Source organism: Leopardus geoffroyi, chromosome B4, assembly GCF_018350155.1.
Source record: "Leopardus geoffroyi isolate Oge1 chromosome B4, O.geoffroyi_Oge1_pat1.0, whole genome shotgun sequence".
Lineage (NCBI taxonomy): Eukaryota > Metazoa > Chordata > Mammalia > Carnivora > Felidae > Leopardus > Leopardus geoffroyi.
The window spans coordinates 90,044,314-90,062,329 of NC_059341.1; the positions used below are offsets into that span (position 1 = coordinate 90,044,314).

An 18,016-nucleotide genomic window follows, 5' to 3' on the forward strand; every position below is an offset into this window, starting at 1 on the left:
AGACAGAGCGTGAGTGGGGGAGGGGCAGAGAGAGAGGGAGACACAGAATCTGAAACAGGCTCCAGGCTCTGAGCTGTCAGCACAGAGCCAAATGCGGGGCCTGAACTCACAGACGGCAAGATCATGACCTGAGCTGAAGTCAGACACTTAACCAACTGAGCCACCCAGGTGCCCCTGTTTTTGTTCTTTGTTTTTTGTTTTTTGTTTTTAAGTAAACTGTATGCCCAAAATGGGGCTGAAACTCATGACCCTGAGACTGAGTCGCATCCTCTACCAATGGAGCCAGCCAGGCACCCCCATCCTTACATTCTTTATATAAATAAAATATGTACATCCCCCTCTACTTTTCCCCTTACAGTGGCTCTCAGACTTAAATGTAAACTGATTAAAAAGAAGCCTAGGTGGGAATGCAAACTGGTGCGGCTACTCTGGAAAATAATATGGAGGTTCCTCAACCCAGCAATCGTTGTACCCGACGACCCAGCAATTGCACAACTAGGTATTTATTCAAAGAATATAGGAATGCTGATTTGAAGGGGCACATGCACCCCAGTGTTTATAACAACACTATCAACAGTAGCCAAAGTATGGAAAGAGCCCAAATGTCCATTGACTGATAAATGGATGAAGAAGATGTGGTATATACATGCAATGGAATAATACTAGGCAATCAAAAAGACTGAAATCTTGCCATTTGCAACAACGTGGATGGAACTAGAGGGTATTATGCCAAGCAAAAGTAGAGAAAGACTTCATTTGTGTGGAATTTAAGATATAGAACAGATGAACATAAGGGAAGGAAAGCAAAAATAATATAAAAACAGGGAGGGGGACAAAACACAAGAGACTCTTATATAGAGAGAACAAACTGAAAGTTGCTGGAGGGGTTGTGAGTGGGGGGATGGGCTAAATGGGCAAGGGGCATTAAGGAGGACACTTGTTGGGATGAGCCCTAAGTGTTATATGTAGGGGATGAATCACTGCATTCTACTCCTGAAATCATTATTGCATTCTGTGCTAACTAACTTGAATGTAAATTAAAAAAACAAAACAAAACAAAACAAAAACAGTTAACCAGCTTGTGGCCAACCTGGTTTCCTTTCTATCTGTCCATCCACTTCCCTTACTCCTAAATTCCTTTAAAGCAAATTCCAGGCATCTATTTCCTGTGTAAATATTTCGGTATGTGTATCTAAAACACCATACCATTATCTCCCCTAAATTTTTATAATTCTTTAATAGCTATAGACATGCAGTCAATGTTCTGATGTCCAGTTGTCATAGAAATCCATATTTTAAAAAGTTTGTTTGTATCAGAGCTCAAGATCTCCATGTTGCAATTGGTGGATAGACCTTTAAATCACCTTTACCCTCAAGGGGGTCCCTGTAGAGAATAGGGACCCCATCTCTCTCTTTTTTTTTTCCTTGAAATGTTTTTGTTAAGCTGGATTTTTAATCCTTTACAGTTTTCCAGAGTCTGCATTTCGCTGATTGCAGCTTCCACTGTGGTTTAACATGTTCCTCTGTTCTCTCAATCTCCAGAGTAGGTGACTCTTTTTTTCTTTTTCCTATTCCTTACTGTTTGTTTGCTGCACATTGTACAAAAGTAGAAAAATAAACATTTCTTATGGTTATGTATGGATATGGGGGGAGGGAAGGAAGAAGCCTAGGAATCTTTCTCCCCCCTACTGCCCATTCACCTACCCTGAAGTCACAACTTTGTCTTCCCACTGAGTAGAGATTGTGTCTCATCTCTGGTCTGAAAGCCTAGCACAGTGCCTGACTTACGATACTCAATAGCTGTTCAGAGGATTAATAAATGCAGATCAATATACTTTGCTTCCTGAAACCTGGACTAATATCCATGCAATTTTATAGTAACTGTCAGCATATGTTGAAAGGGTGCTAATTATGGGATGTACGTTATAGAAAGGCTAGAAGCCTTTTCAAAGTGTGAATTCACATCATGAGTGTTACGAACATGTGAGTGTCTATGCCGGCTACTCCTAGGCACTCCTTATTGGTATGTTAGTTTTTAAGAGGTTTTGATTAGCCTAGGTCTCCACAATGAAATACCAGGAAAGGCCTCCATCTGGTCTGCTTTGCCTTTTCAAGGCGGTGGCCTGTATCTCTTTGCTTAGAGCCTGAATATGAAGCAAGGCAATCTGGCCTCAGAGCCTGCACACTCACTTCTATGTCAGAACATAGAAACCATCAAGAATGAGAACTGTCCACTCTGGGCTGCCTGGATGGCTCAGTAGGTTGAGCGTCTGACTTCAGCTCAGGTCATGATGTCACAGTTCATGAGTTCGAGCCCCGCATCAGGCTTGCTGCTGTCAGCCTGTCAGCGCAGAGCCAGTGTCCTATCTTCTGTCCCCCTCTCTCTGCCCCTCTCCTGCTTGCATTCTCTCAAAAAATAAGTATTTAGAAAACAAAACAAAAAACTATCCACTCTGTTATGTGCTTCCCTGCATTCTATCATTTTATCCCCATTTTACCTTGGGGGGGAACTAGGGCCCAAGGAAGTTAAGAAACTTGCTGGCTAGTAAATGGTAGCACAGGAGCTCGGATCCAGTGGGGCCTGGCTCCAGAGACTATTCAACACCAAGGTTGGCTCAGTATTCTAAAGAGCAAGAGGACTTGAAGTTGCAGGTGGAAGGATCCTGGCATGCACTGTTAATGAGTGCCCTCTTAAAGGTACTTCCTGCCCACTGCCCCTGTCTGAAATAAGCCCCCAGAGACACAGCTTAGCCAAGCAGAGGCCATAACCTCCACTGAGGTTGCGCAGCCCCCGGAAGGGCCAGATTCCTTGCAACACAGCCGCTGGGGCTCAGTATAGGGTGGCCCGGGGGTCCTTCATTCCCAATGCACTAAAGAACTTGCTGGGGAACAACAGGAATGGGCTTCCAAGGCTGTGGCCTTCACTTGGTGGTTTTGTTGGTCTGGCATTTGCAGAAGCTCCGTTACAATTAGAGCCTTCTTGTATATTGATTGTAGAAAAGAGACCTTTATCTTAGTATGTCAAGGAAACTCCAAAAACGTAGTTTCTCAGAAGAGAAACTAATCGTCCATTAGTAATTGATGGATTTAGTAAACCAGCAGGCTATGTATGGAATTAGGAAATATTGTCACTAACATACTGCTTTTCATTTCCTCTCACCCCAGCCACCATGCCTGTCTTTTTTCAGGGGCCTTGAACCCCAAACGCTCACTATATTTCACAGTGATTTAGAGCTATTTATCATCTCATTAGTCCAATCCCAGGGATTTTATTGGCAGTGCTATTTAGGATGCTGGAGATGGAGAAGAATAATGCCGGGTACATACTAGGTATTTGGTAAATATTTGTTAAGTGAACAAATGAATGGACAAGCTGACTATAAAATGGCTTTCTGCCCTTCATTTGTTTCTCACCAAATGCCTATTTTACTCTCACTGTATAAAAGCAATATTAAGAATCCAAAAGTGCCTAGGACACTGTTGGTGCCCTAGCTAAAGTTAGGTCCATGATACTGGATGGGTACATAGATGTCTATGACACATGGCAGAGGGTCAGAAGTGCTATCAATAAGAAGGTCCTGGCAGTTGGAAGAACAAGATGGCCATGGCTGGGGAACCAGGGAACACATAGCAGTAGGTGAAATCTGAGCTTGCCTTAGAGGATGAGTCAAAAGGTTAGGTTGAGGTGCTGGGGGAGCATATGGCAGGCAGTGGGATTGGCTTGGGAGGAGACCACAGTGGCAGGAAAGTGTGCACATTCTGAGGAGGGAGCTTTAAGTGATTGACTCAGAATAGTATACAGAGTGGTACTTGGGCTGGTGTTACGACTACACTGGGAGGTCCTCCATGTGGAAGGAGACATGACAAGTCTGAGAAAAGGTCAGAGAGAGTGAGAAAAGAGAAAAGGCCCTATAGGCGCCTGGGTGGCGCAGTTGGTTAAGCGACCGACTTCAGCCAGGTCACGATCTCGCGGTCCGTGAGTTCGAGCCCCGCGTCGGGCTCTGGGCTGATGGCTCAGAGCCTGGAGCCTGTTTCCCATTCTGTGTCTCCCTCTCTCTCTGCCCCTCCCCCGTTCATGCTCTGTCTCTCTCTGTCCCAAAAAAATAAATAAATTTGAAAAAAAAAAAATTTTTTTTTTAAAAAAGAAAATGCCCTATAACTGTTATCCTAGATTCTCTTTCTTTCCATTCCTCCTGTTTAATGCTAAATGAGGTTACTTCACACCCCATACCATCTTGCATATCTTCATGAGATTATTGCTAAAATACTGCTTTGATCATGCTATTTACAGCTCTGTGGATTCATGAACCCCTAGAGTCCATTTAAAACTTTTTGGTTGAGGGGCGCCTGGGTGGCTCAGTCGGTTAAGCGGCCAACTTCAGCTCAGGTCACGATCTCGCGGTCCGTGAGTTCGAGCCCCGCGTCAGGCTCTGTGCTGACAGCTCGGAGCCTGGAGCCTGTTTCAGATTCTGTGTCTCCCTCTCTCTGACCCTCCCCCATTCGTGCTCTGTCTCTCTCTGTCTCAAAAATAAATGTTTAAAAAAAAAAAAACTATTAAAAAAAAAAACTTTTTGGTTGAGGTTTCAAGGCTCTCCTAATCTGGTGGCCTGTGACAACTTCTGCATTCTTATCCTCTGGCTCCCTCACCCAGTCATCCACTTTTCAAGCCCTTCCCTAAATCCCCTCCTTGAAGTCATAATTTACTTATGTCCACCTTACCTACATACCTTTACCCTTACACCACATACCTTTGCTGGTACTATCCTTCCAGCTTGAATGTCCTCTCCCTTCATCCATGTCCGTCAGAATCTCCAAGCCCCATTTTTTAATCTCCAAAAATTTAAACTCTTAGAGGAAGGAAACCAAGGGACGCCTGGGTGGCTTAGTTGGTTGAGCATCCAACCTTGGTTCAGGTCATGATCTCACGGTTCATGAATTTGAGCCCCACGTTAGGCTCTCTGCTGTCAGCACAGAGCCCACTTTGGACCCTCTGTCCACCTCTCTCTGCCTCTACTCCATGTGCATGCATGCACTGTCTCTCAAAAATAAATAAACATTCTGAATTACCCCAGAGTAAACTCCATAGCTTAGAATAATGTGGAGTTCACATATAGGAATAAACGTGGCTGAAAAGGTCATGAACTTAAAAAAAAATAATAAAATAAAATAAATAAATAAATAAACATTAAAAAAAAAAAAAGAAGTAGGAAACCAAATCTTTAAAGTTACATGCATCGTTGCCTTATGGATAATAAGCACCAAGCAAATAGTGAATGAAATAATTATCTGTCAGCCCTTCTTTTCCACCATTCCTAAATATAACCAAGAATAGCTCTATCCCCCAGGTAAAGAGGACTTCCATTTGTACAGTGTTTTAGAGTTACCAAAGTTTACGACATAGCAGTCTAGAACACCAAATCTGGAATCAGACTGTCAAGGTCTCAACTGTTGCTGCCACTTGCCAGCTGTGTGACCTTGGGCAAGTTAATTAACCTCTCTCTGCCTTTCTTGTGTCTTCTGCATAACAGAATAAAGGTACATACCTCCTAAGTGTTTTTAGAAAGACTAAATAAGCTATTATTTATAAAATGCTCAGAATGGTGTCTGGCACATTTCCCTAAATATATGCATCGTACACATATATGTTAATGGTGTATATTATATATGTACACAGACATATTGTAAGTACTCAGCAAAGTTTGTTACACACACACACACACCTAGGGACACACAATTGAGTGTCCACAATGACCTTGTAAGGTGAGCAGAAGTGTAAAATAAATTCCCTATACCTGGTAACTGGTAGATCCATTCCCGGAACCATGTCTCCTCACTTCTGTGCCACAAGTCGGAAAGTAATAAAGCCTTAATCCACTGATCCTCTCCAAACACATGGATACTTTTCAGATACGTAATGATTTCATGACCCTAAATATTAAAATTTACCATAGATATTTGAATTATTTTGACTTAAAGTACAAGAGGAGTGTAGGATACATTATATGACTCTGTCAATAAGGAAAAAAAAATATTAATAGCTTCTGTGCAAAAGTTTTTGCATAGGATTTCACAAGTGCAAAGAAATCCATGATATGGTCACTTTCTGTTTGACAATACTCTTCTACAGTTAAGAAAAGATGGATTAGGAAAGATAAATTGTGTTCAACGGAGAATTATGCAGGAGGTTTTAGTAGAGAAGAATTCAAAGAGGAAAATATGTTATTGGAGTACATTTAAATGGATATATGACTATCATGTCATTTGGTATGCAAATACTTGTGTTTGCATGAAGCTTATGGAGAAGCTATTATTTTCTTTGCAGTATGTGTAAAAAAAAAGGCACCTTTGAAAAATAAAAGCTTTCTTCTTCTTTGAAAAAGAGAAAACTGTCTTATTTTATTTTAAATACAAAACACATTTAACTGTTGTCAACAGCTTACATTTTAAATAATGCAGTTTGTACTTGCATTCATTATCTGCAATTAGAGTTCTAAAAAGCTTTTAGTGTTTTCTCCCCAACTTTTAAAATTCATTCATTGTCATTGCTAACATTTTAGAAAATAGTGGAAACCCTAAGTCACATTGGAAAACTGAACAAAGAAATTTCCTTCTGGAAATTACCATCAAACTAGGTAGAAAACCCTCAGCTATTGTGCTGAACCACGTTATGATGGGATATTTACACCCTTTTTTTTTGCTAGTGTTAGGTCAAGAATGTTTTCCTTTTTGGGGCTTCTTGGTGGCTCACTCAGTTAAGCCTCTGACTCTTCATTTCGGCACAGGTCACGATCTTACGCTTTGTCGGATCAAGTCCCACATCAGGCTCCATGCTGACAGTGGGGAGCCTGCTTGGGATTCTTGGTCTCTCGGTCTCTCTCTCTCTCCCCCCCGCCCCCTCAAAGTAAATAAATAAACATTTTTTTAAAAAAGAGAATGTTTTTCTTTTAACCCAGGCTAGTTCATAAGTATCACCATGCTGGCAGCCAGCTCAGTGTCCTTAGTTCATAAGGCTTAGTTTCTGCAAATCACTTAGTTACACTGGTCCTCAGCATCTAAATAAAGCAAGAGTTCAAGTCTTTTGTTCAGGATGTTTTTAAAATAAATAATTCTCAGATACCCGGGGCTGTCTGGAATGCCTTTTCATCTATCTATGATGGAAGTCATATGTTCTCATTTCTTCCTGGGTATTAGCAAGAAGAATACAGTCAGCTAAGCAACTGTGTGTGTCTGTCTGTGTGTGTGTGTGTGCGCGCGCGCGTGTGTGTGTGTGTGTGAGAGAGAGAGAGAGAGAGAGATTTTTTTTTTCACCCTCTCTTTAAAGATGTAATTGGAACCAGGACCCAAATGGTGTGTGGGTTTGCTTCAGGCAGGGTATACAAACAGAGCCAAGCCTCGAAATGCAAGGTGTGTAGTAAATTCATTGACCTCGCTATTTGCCCAGCTGTAGGGTCACTCCCTTTTCATTCCCCAGCTGCCCAGCTGCTTCTTAATGCTATTTTATTTTTCTTTTAAACTGGAGTAACCAACGAAACTTTTCCTGGACAGGTTTGGTAATTACTAAAAACAGACAACTTTGCAATTACACACAGCTCAGAAAAAGCTGCCATGCTTTGTACTTTAGCCCTTACTTTGTTCTTGTTCAAAATGCCTGTAATGTGATTTGCTAGCTTACCTTTTTAAGGAAAGATATTATCAGATTTTATGAAAATAAGTAAAAACTCTTCATTTACCCCATGTTTTCCTTTTCAAAAAGGCACCTTGGAAATATGTATCAAGTTGAACCATAAGAAAGTGCTGACTTCCTACCTTCTATATAACCTACCAAAACAGCAATTTCATGTGCTTCAACCTAAGTAAATATATTGCGGTGATGCTTCCGGTTCCCAAACTATTTTAAGATTCATCTTTTGAGATGAAAAAAATATCAAGTTCCTTACTTCAAAATCTCTTTAAATCTCTTCTTAACAACTACATTTTAGTTATAAAGGTGGCTCTGAATAACTTCTGGTTATTTACGAATGAAATAAAATCTGTTTTATGTGGATGCAAATTTGACATAATTTATGGAAAAGTGCCACCACGGATAATTGGGTGCTAAATTCTGGTATGTTCCTTGATACGTCCATGGCATTGGAGTCCTACCGTGATATGTTGTTTCTTTTAAGAAGTATAAATGTGGGGGCGCCTGGGTGGCACAGTCGGTTAAGCGTCCGACTTCAGCCAGGTCACGATCTCGCGGTCCGTGAGTTCGAGCCCCGCGTCAGGCTCTGGGCTGATGGCTCAGAGCCTGGAGCCTGTTTCCGATTCTGTGTCTCCTTCTCTCTCTCTGCCCCTCCCCTGTTCATGCTCTGTCTCTCTCTGTCCCAAAAATAAATAAACGTTGAAAAAAAAAAAAAAAAAAGAAGTATAAATGTGCTTAAAGTCAACAGGTTTTAGAATTGGCCCAGATGTCTGACTCTACTTATAAATAGCAGATTGAAATTATATTGGAAAACTGTGATTTTTAGGTAAAATCTTTGAAAATCTGTGACTTTTATTCTGTATCTAAAAAAACAAGGATTATATACAGATATAGTACATACTGTAAGAGTAAATATACTTATTTATTACTTGAGAAAATGTTTGTTAAGCATCTCTGTTTTCTAAATGCTTTGGAAAATAACTATACAGATCACTTTTTTTCAGATTAGCAGAGTATTAAATAGGAAGTTTGTGTCAAAACTTCCAAAATGTGCAGATTGTCTAACTGTAATTCTCTGAAGATGTACCATAGGAATATAATTTTGTGCATAAATATTTCTGTAACAATAATATAATCAAAATGTTTAAAGATTCAAATTTTATTTTAACAAAAATTTTAGTTGAGAATTGTTTGTGTAAGTTTATAACATACATGGAAAGGATACATTAAAAACTTTATTTTCTATATATTCCTAAAGTTATTAAAATGCAACTTAGGTGTATCATTTATAAAACAAGAAATAGGATACATATAAAGGGTTTCAGCACAGCTTGCTTTATAAAGCAAAAAGTTGAAATATCCTAAAATGTTCAACAATTGGAAATTAGTCAAGCTGTGTCCCAGTCATATAAAAAAATATTATACAGTCCTTAAAAATATTTTTAGAAGAACATTTAGTGTTATAGAAAAGTGTTCTGATCTGTCAAATGAAAAGAGGATATAGAAGATTAAAAATTGTTAACACAGTATGTAACAATTGTTTTAAAAGGAGAAACGTGTCATTTTCAAGTAAAGAAGTGTGTGTGTCTGTGTGTTTTCATAGGAAAAAAACCCAAGTGGCTGGACCAGAAATCTTAACAGTGGTTATCTCTGTGTGCTTTTTATATTTTCTTTTTTGTGTCATATGTTTTCTGCATTGAACATAAAGTATTACTTTGTGGTCAGAAAAACAATTATTTTTAACTATGTATGTACGAACTTTAATATTTCCATTTTGTATTTTGACAAGTAGATTTTATACAAAAAAAACTGTTTAGTAAAATCTGTACTAATTTGGAGTTTTTTATAATTCCAAGGTTGGGGTAAAATTTATCCATGAATAATGGTTTATTCTGCAGATTAATAATGCAGAGATTTTAGAGAACACTTTTAAGCTTAAGGGAACTTTTCAAGTGCACTGAAAGCATGCGTAAGACTCTGTAAATCACTTTTTCATCAAAGCCTATCCCCTAAGTGCCTCTTCCTGGCAGGTGAATTTGCATATTTCTCCTTGCTTTATGTAGACGCAATCGTCCATAATTCATCTGTTTGACTAGCAATCTGGCTTTCCCCCTGCCAGTTGGAAGGTGATATTTTTAACGTATTCCTCATATAATGGCTTCCATTCACTCTCTGAGTTATAGACGGGCATCTTGTAACAATTTGGGTCACATTTTCACAGGTGATGAAAACATACCATATGTATCATGCAGAGAGCATCAGTGCAGAGAGCAAGCTGAAAGAGGCTGAGAAACAAGAAGAAAAGCAAATTGGAAGATCCGGTGACCCGGTCTTTCATATAAGACTGGAAGAGAGACATCAGCGGCGAAGCTCTGTAAAGAAAATTGAGAAAATGAAAGAAAAAGTAAGTAAGAACATTACAGAGCCTTTCTGTCCTCACTTGAGGTGACAGTACTAAGAACCTCACTTGAGGTGACAATTGCAATAACTGATAGACACACATTATAAATTGTGAAATGACACACATTTCCTCCAACAGGAATGAAAAATGTTTAAAAAATATAAAAATCATGTAGTAACAGCTGGACATCATTTAGTATCGAATGCCAAGTATTCAGTACACAATGTGGAGAACTTGAATGTTAACAAAGAGATTTCATTGCAAATGGGCCTGAAGCTCAAATACATACTTGGGTACTTTTAGTTCTTTAAATCAATTTCAAAATGTACTTTTCTCAGAGGACTTCAAAGTTCATTTGTATATGTAGAATACATTGTTCAAATTAATAGAAAGTCATGTACGTTTCTGTGACTAAGTGACTTTGTTCTCTTTCCCAATACCTGGACCTTCTTCATTTCCAGAGACAAGCAAAGTATTCGGAAAATAAGCTAAAATCAATTAAGGCACGGAATGAGTATCTCTTAACCCTTGAAGCAACCAACGCCTCGGTTTTCAAGTATTATATTCATGATCTTTCAGATTTAATTGATGTAAGTACTTGAAATTTTTATGTTTTCCATATTTTTTTTTAACTTTTTTGAACTTATTTATTTTTTTTAGTGATCTCTACGCCCGTACGCCCAATGTGGGACTTGATCACTAACGAGAGTGATCACTCACTCTTTCAGGACGCCTGGATGGCTCAGTTGGTTAAGTGTCTGACTCTCGAGTTTGGCTCGAGTCATGATCTCATGATTTGTGAGTTTGAGCCCAGCATCAGGCTCTGCATCAGCACAGAGCCTGCTTGGGATTTTCTCTCTCCATCTCTCTCTCTCTGTCAAAATAAATAAATAAACTTAAAAAAAAAAAAAAAAAAAGAGTCATTCACTCTTCCAACTGAGCCAGCCAGGCACCCCTATGTTTTCCATATTGAGATGTAGTTAGCAATAACCGTGTTTTATTGATTCTGAAATACCGTCATTTCTGAAACCGGTGTTATTTTATGTAATACTTAGAAGGAAAAAATGCTGCCAGTTAAACTGTACATGTCGATTCTAAGATGCATGTGAAAAAGTGTGCATCCCAAAACCAATAGAATGCAAATTATTAAGTTCTGTGAAGCTATCAATGCCTGGTAAACTCAGCTGGGAAGGGGACCTACTCATCTTTAAATTATGCGATGGCACAACCCTAAATGCATTCGTTGATTCCAAATACATTTCTTGGTTATTAGGGCACCTGGGTGGGTCAGTTGGTTAAGTGTCCAACTTCGGCTCAAGTCATGATCTCGCGGTCCGTGAGTTCGAGCCCCGCGTCGGGCTCTGGGCTGACAGCTCAGAGCCTGGAGCCTGCTTCAGATTCCGTGTCTCCCTCCCTCTCTGTCCTTTACTCGCTCACACTCTGTCTCTCTCCTCCTGAAAAATAAATAAACATTAAAAAAAAAATACATTTCTTGGGCCCCACTATTGTGAGATGCTGAGGCTTTGACAAACATATACACTCGTTTTTCCTTTTTTAAGTTTTTATTTTAATTCAAGTTAACGTACAATATTCTATTAATTTAAAGTGTATGGTATTATGATTTAACAGTTCCGTACACCACTCTGTGCTCATTACAACAAGTGCCTTCCTTAATTTCCATCACCTATTTTACCCATCCCCCACCCCCAAGCATATACACTTCTTCAGGAATGGAAAGTGGAAAATACAGTTACTAAGCAAATGACGACATGCATGATAGCTTTGTTACTAGTTGTGGTAAATACTGTAAGCAAAATAGAGTGGACAGAAACCATGTTTATAAATGTATCTAACGCTATACTTTCCATCTGAGGATATGCTATGAAAAGCGGTAATGGGGCTCATTCCGAACCCTCTAAGTCTATATGCACTGTTAGGTTCATGCAGTGATTACTGCTGTGACTTCCCATCTGCATCATGCTTTCATTCAGAAAACCTGCGCTGAGTAGCACGGTCACTGTGCCAACACTGTAGGAGACCACAGAGGTGACACAGACAGAAATCCCAGTCTAAAAACACACATATCTGCAAATAAAAGAAAAAAAGCGATGTCGTAAGAAAAGCACAGATGAAGTGATAGAGGTTCACAGAGTTTACTGCTGGGAACTTTATTCATGTGCTGCTTTGTATTGGTTGAATTCAACAATTTAAAGATGATAAAAATTTTTCCTATGGCTCCTAGTAGATCTACAATAGGTTAAAGCAACTTTATTTCAATTTAAGTCTCATGGAGTTAGCTATTTTAGAGCCACAGTTTGGGACTTCTGCAAAAGAATTGCTGAGTAAGGGAATTATTTTTTTTAGTTTATTAACACTGATGTACTTTTTTTATATATATATGAAGTTTGTTTATTTTGGGGAGTGAGCAAGCAGGAGAGGGGCAGACACCTTCGAGAGAGGGAGAGAAAGAGAATCCCAGGCGAGCTCTGCACTGTTAGATGCTTAACCGACTGAGCCACCCAGGCACCCCTGATGTGCCTTTTCTTTTTTTAACTTGAGTCTAAAAACAGTTTTATCTCCTGTCATAATTTCTTTATACAGAACCCTTTAGTAATAAACTAAAACTTTTTCTCTTCCTTTCTTACAAGTATTTTAATCAAGTAATTGATTTTCTTAAGGCACTCTGATGAAAGGAATTTTTTTTCTTCTAGACTTCTAGGTTTTCTGAATAAAAATGAATGATTTTATGGCCCCTGTTTTCAAACTTAGATTTGTAAGAATTCTGCAAAGTATATAGAATATAGAGCTAATTCTTTGTAACTACTCCACTTCCTTATTTTTTTGGTTTAGGGCTTATTTTTGGAGTACTTGGCTAGGCCCAAATGAGTTTAACGCAAGGAAAGGTCTCCATATATTGAAAAGTATTTCTTTAACACCTGCAGGGTACCAAGCACTCTTCTTGACAGCGGGGATCCAGCAATGAACAAAACAAAAGTCCCTGTCTTCATGGAGTTTATGTAGTCGTTAAGGAGTCAGCTCATAAACACATTTACATGCACACACACATTATATAGTAGTGACAGTGCCATTAATAAAACCACCATCAGTCTACTTCTTTTGATGGTATTCAGGAAAAGCCTGGTATTTGAGCAGAGAAGTGAGCTGGAGAGCCCTATGCCTACATGGGGAAGGAATCCCTCATACAGAAGGACTGGTAAGGCTCAAGGTATAGAGGCAGTGACTTGTTTGGCAAGCTAAAGATGCTCAAGGAATAGCAAACAATGGAGTAAGTGAGGAGGAAGGTTGTGGAAGAGAATGTAGACAGAAACCCAATTACTTAGGGTCTTTTGGACAGGAAAAGGGGTTTAGATTGTGTTCTAAGTGTGGCGGGAAGCCATTGAAGGGTTTTACTCAGGGAAGTGACATCACGTAGTTGACATTTTAAAGACTCATTCTGGCATCTGGGTGGAAAGCAGACTGAGGCGGGTGAGGAAGACAAGAGTGAAAACAGCGAGCTGTATCTAGAGTCTTTTGCCATTGTCCAGGCTAGAGATGGTGCTGACTTGGGCTGGCATAGTAGCAATAAACCTATGAGAAGTAGTTGGTTGGATTCAAAATATATTGAAAGTAGAGCTAATAGGAATTTGATATAGTAGTAGGAAAGAAGGATAAACATGACTCCAGGTTCAGGTCCTGAGTAACTAGGTTAACAATGGTGCTTTTTACTGAGTTGGGGACCCTGGAGAGAAGTGGGTTGAAGGGCAGGGAGCCCTAGTTCTGTTACATATAGTAAGATTGAGATAGCCATTGGCCATCTGTGTGGCGATGTGCGGTAGCATTCTCAGTACTATTGGCATGTATAGGACAGGATTAACATTTCAGGAAAGCCACATTCACTTGTGGGGAAATAGGTTCTACTTACATAAATGGGTTAGAAAAAAGCTTAGGGTGGAAAGCTGCCACCACGGGGTGAAAAACGCCCAAGGTTAGCTACCGAGATATTGTAAATATCTTGGTAAAATGTAAAAATACTCAGGATCATGAGTACTTTCCATCTGACACCAATATACTATTGTACTTTGATCACAAACCCCACTTGCCCCCCAGACCCTTTGCTTCTTACACAAGTTAATGATTACTGTCTGATTGTTTTCTCCGTGTCAACGTGTGTAAGGTCTTGTTTTCTTCATGTTCACCATGTGGGTAATATCTTGTGAGCTCAGTAAATACAGAGCTGAAACCCCTGTTCAGGGCTCTTGTCCCCAACCGGACATTAGCCTCTCGTATTCAATTCTGCATCCGCTCTCTTGAGGGACAGGAGAGAACTCCAGATTCAGTCTGCGACAGTCACTGTCGTGGATATTTATAGAGCTCTTAGTCTGTGACAGGCAGGTTTCTACACATAATCTCGCCAATTCATCACAAACCTCATGAGGTAAATACTATTTTCTACATTTTATAGATTAAAGCATTGAGGCTTAGGCCAGAGAGCTTATCGAAGGTTACACAGTTAGGAGGTATGATAGGCTTCAAACTCAGACATTTAACCTCCAAACTAATTAACTCTGATGTAAATAAGTAATGGTTAAATATATCAGGTAATTTTCAATTTTAAGAAAGGATGGACTTTTAAAAGATCAGCCTTAAATTTAAAATGTGAGTAATTCTCAGGGTGCCTGGCTTGCTCAGTTGGTTAAAGCATCCAACTTCAACTCAGGTCATAATCTCACAGATCTTGGGTTTGAGCCCCACATTGGGCTCTGCGCTGACAGTGCGGACAGAGCCTGCTTGGGATTCTCTCTCTCTCTCTCTCTCTCTCTCTCTCTCTCTCTCCCTCCCTCCCTCCCTCCCTCTCTCTCTCCCTCTCTCTCTCCCTCTCTCTCTTTCTTTCTCTCTCTCTTTGTTCCTCCCCCCCACTTTGAAAAAATAATAAATTGTGAGTAATTTTCAAATAATACAAATTCATTATGAATTTTGAAAGAAATAAGAAATGGGTTTGTTGTCATATTCAATTGAAGTTGAATCCTCTCAGTAAAAATTATGCATTCATTGACTCATCTTTGAGGCAGAGTGTGAATGTATATGTTCCAAAATGGCTGCTTATTTTGTAGGAATGCAATTTGCGTATATAGTGGTGATCCTAAAAACCATTAAGCTTGACCCTTACTGATGAAAAAGAAACAGAATGATTATTTTGCAGAGGCATCTAGAATCCTTTATGCTTTGTGAGCTTATGTAGCAAAATCACTTTTATAGTGAGCTATCTAATAATTATTGGAAGAGTTGTGAATACCTCTAGTGAGGAAAAAGTCAAGACATTTTTAATGCATAACATTTTATATATGAAATGACATGGAAGATGCTAAATGTATCTTTACTGAATCAAAGCATTGTAAATAATTAAGAATTCAAGTTGAGACCTTTTTTATATATTCCTCCCTTCGTTCTATTTGTGTCAATAATATCTCTTCTCATTAATTTCCTACGCTAGACCATGATGAATGGATCTCTTGGTATAAAACAGTCATACACATTTCCCATAGAATTTGTATTTTGAAACAGTCTCTTATTATTACAGAATTAGTACATGTACTTTGTAGAAAATTAGAAGAAATTACATGCAAAAATAGCATGATCACATTCTTAACACCCCAGATCATCACTGCTAAAATGTAGACTTTTTTTGTGCCCACATACACACTTTTATACCAGAAGAGTATGAAAGCATATTTTATATACGGCTTTTTAACCTACTTTTTTCAGTAATCTCCATCTATCCATCTCAGAAAATTTTCCGTTTAGGAAAATTTTAACTCCTCTAATGGCCAGACCATATTCCTAATTATGACCCCCCCAAAAACATTTTATAGCTAGTGTGTCTAACCTAGACCAAATTTAGGATCATATATTGCATCTGGGTGATGTGTTCCTTTGGTTTTTTTTTTTTTTTTTTTAATCTAACAAAGCCCCTATTGAGGAGACATGGACAGTTGTTCCTCAGAACATCTCAGCTTCTGGATTTGTGTCCATTCGTTATGGTGTCAGTTAACCTGTTTCTCTATTCTCTGCATTTCCTACAAAGTAAATGTTATATAAAGGCTTGATAAATTCAAGTTAAGCACTTTGCAGCAGATTACACCGTAGGTTATGTTGCTGTGTCTTCTGTAGATACGTAACAACATCTGATTAAACCACCAGTAATGATGCTAAAATTGATCACTGGCTTGGGGTAATGTGACTCTGATGGCTCCATCAGAGTTCAGTGTTTTCCCCTTGCAACAAACAGGGTATTCTAAAACTTCTTGAATTTAGAGCCTATTATTTTGGAAGTATACTTATTTTTGGTTAGCAAAATGCTTTTTTTTTATTTTGAGAGGGAGTGCACAGAGGAAGTGGAGGGACAGAGAGAGAGAATCCCAAGCAGGCTCTGTGCTGCCAGTGCAGAGCCAAATCTTGGAACTCTATCCCACAAGCTGTGAGATCACGACTTGAGCCAAGATCAAGAGTTATGCCCAGCCAACCGACTGAGCCAGCCAGGTGCCCCCAAAATGCTTTTTTAGAGTTCAAATTAATTATGTAAATGAAAGGGCCGCCTGGCTGGCTCAGTCGAAAGAGCATGCGATTCTTGACCATGTCATGGTTGTGCATTCGAGCCCCACATTGAATGTAGAGATTACTTAAGTAAATAAACCTTTAAAAAAATGTTGTAAATTAAAGAATAACATATTTTTAGGCACTTCAGATTAATCACTTTACACACGTACTGTTTGAAACCCTATTCAATGGAATCCTCTTTTGTTAATTACTACAGTTCTAAAAAATCTAATGTAACACTTTGATAGACTAGTTCAAGTCTTTTCTGTGTATTTGAAGGTAATCTAATGTTTTTTTTACAAATATATTTAATAATTCCAATTTGTCTATTTTTTATAAACTTCACCTTTACCTATCACTGTTAGTTTGAATTAATTTACCTTTGTCTCTGTCTCTCTGAGAAGTGGCTATCGATGTGGAAGCATTCTATTTCTAAGTAATAGCTATTGGATTTCTTCTGGAATTTATTTTTAATAAATCTTAAATTCTCCGTTGTGCTTTGTTGCAATTATTAACTTAATTTTGTGATGAACTCTACCCTGCAAACAACACTTCTATAAATTTAGTATGTAAATGAACTTGATCAAATTCAAACTAACAATGTAAGCTATCAGACCTCTGAAGTTTATCGAAGGTAATATAATGAAGAAAATGATGGCTCAGTTGTTAACCAAGTATTAGTTCAACTGGAAATATTTGAATATAGTATACCAAACAAGGTTTAGACATTTTTGGGTACTGCAAATACAGTTATCTCTAGGGAGAAGGGATGAGGTGATTTAGGAGAGGAGTTTGGGGACTTTAAAAGCAGTATATATGTTTCACACTTTTCCATAAGTATGGCACATTTTATATTTAAAAAAAGAAAAATAAAATATGAAAGCATGCCTTAAGTATTAATGTAAAGCATACCAATGTACTTATACTTTCCAGTCTTACAATATTATGATTTTTCTTTTCATAGAGCTCTGAGTAGTCTTCTTTTGTACAAAGCTTATCTACTGGGTAGTTGTGGTTTCTATTTCTGAGATCTTTAATGTGGAACAAAAATGCTCTGGATATTTAGTGTTTTCACAATTTTGCATTTGGCACAACTTTTGCCTAATTTGGTATCAATTTTGTTTACTCTTAAGTCTTTTTTTTTTTAATTTTGTTAATGTTTATTATTTATTTTTGAAAGAGACAGAGCACGAGTAGGGGAGGGACTGAGAGAGAGAGACAGACAGACAGAATCCAAGGCAGGCTCCAGGCTCTGAGCTATCAGCGTGGAGCTCGATGTGGGGCTCAAACCCATGAACCGTGAGATCATGACCAGAGCCAAAGTGGAACCCTTAGGTGCC

The 18,016-nt window shown here is 38.7% G+C and overlaps 1 protein-coding gene across 3 annotated transcripts in view; it reads left to right on the forward strand.

Annotated features, from left to right (window-relative positions):
* SRGAP1 (SLIT-ROBO Rho GTPase activating protein 1) overlaps positions 1 to 18,016 on the forward strand; it is a 287,997-nt gene that overhangs the window by 185,077 nt on the left and 84,904 nt on the right. For all 3 annotated transcript variants that reach the window (XM_045464974.1, XM_045464975.1, XM_045464976.1), the window contains exons 5-6: positions 9,903 to 10,085; positions 10,544 to 10,672. In XM_045464974.1, the coding sequence (XP_045320930.1) occupies positions 9,903 to 10,085; positions 10,544 to 10,672 (312 nt within the window). The remainder of the gene's footprint in view (positions 1 to 9,902; positions 10,086 to 10,543; positions 10,673 to 18,016) is intronic.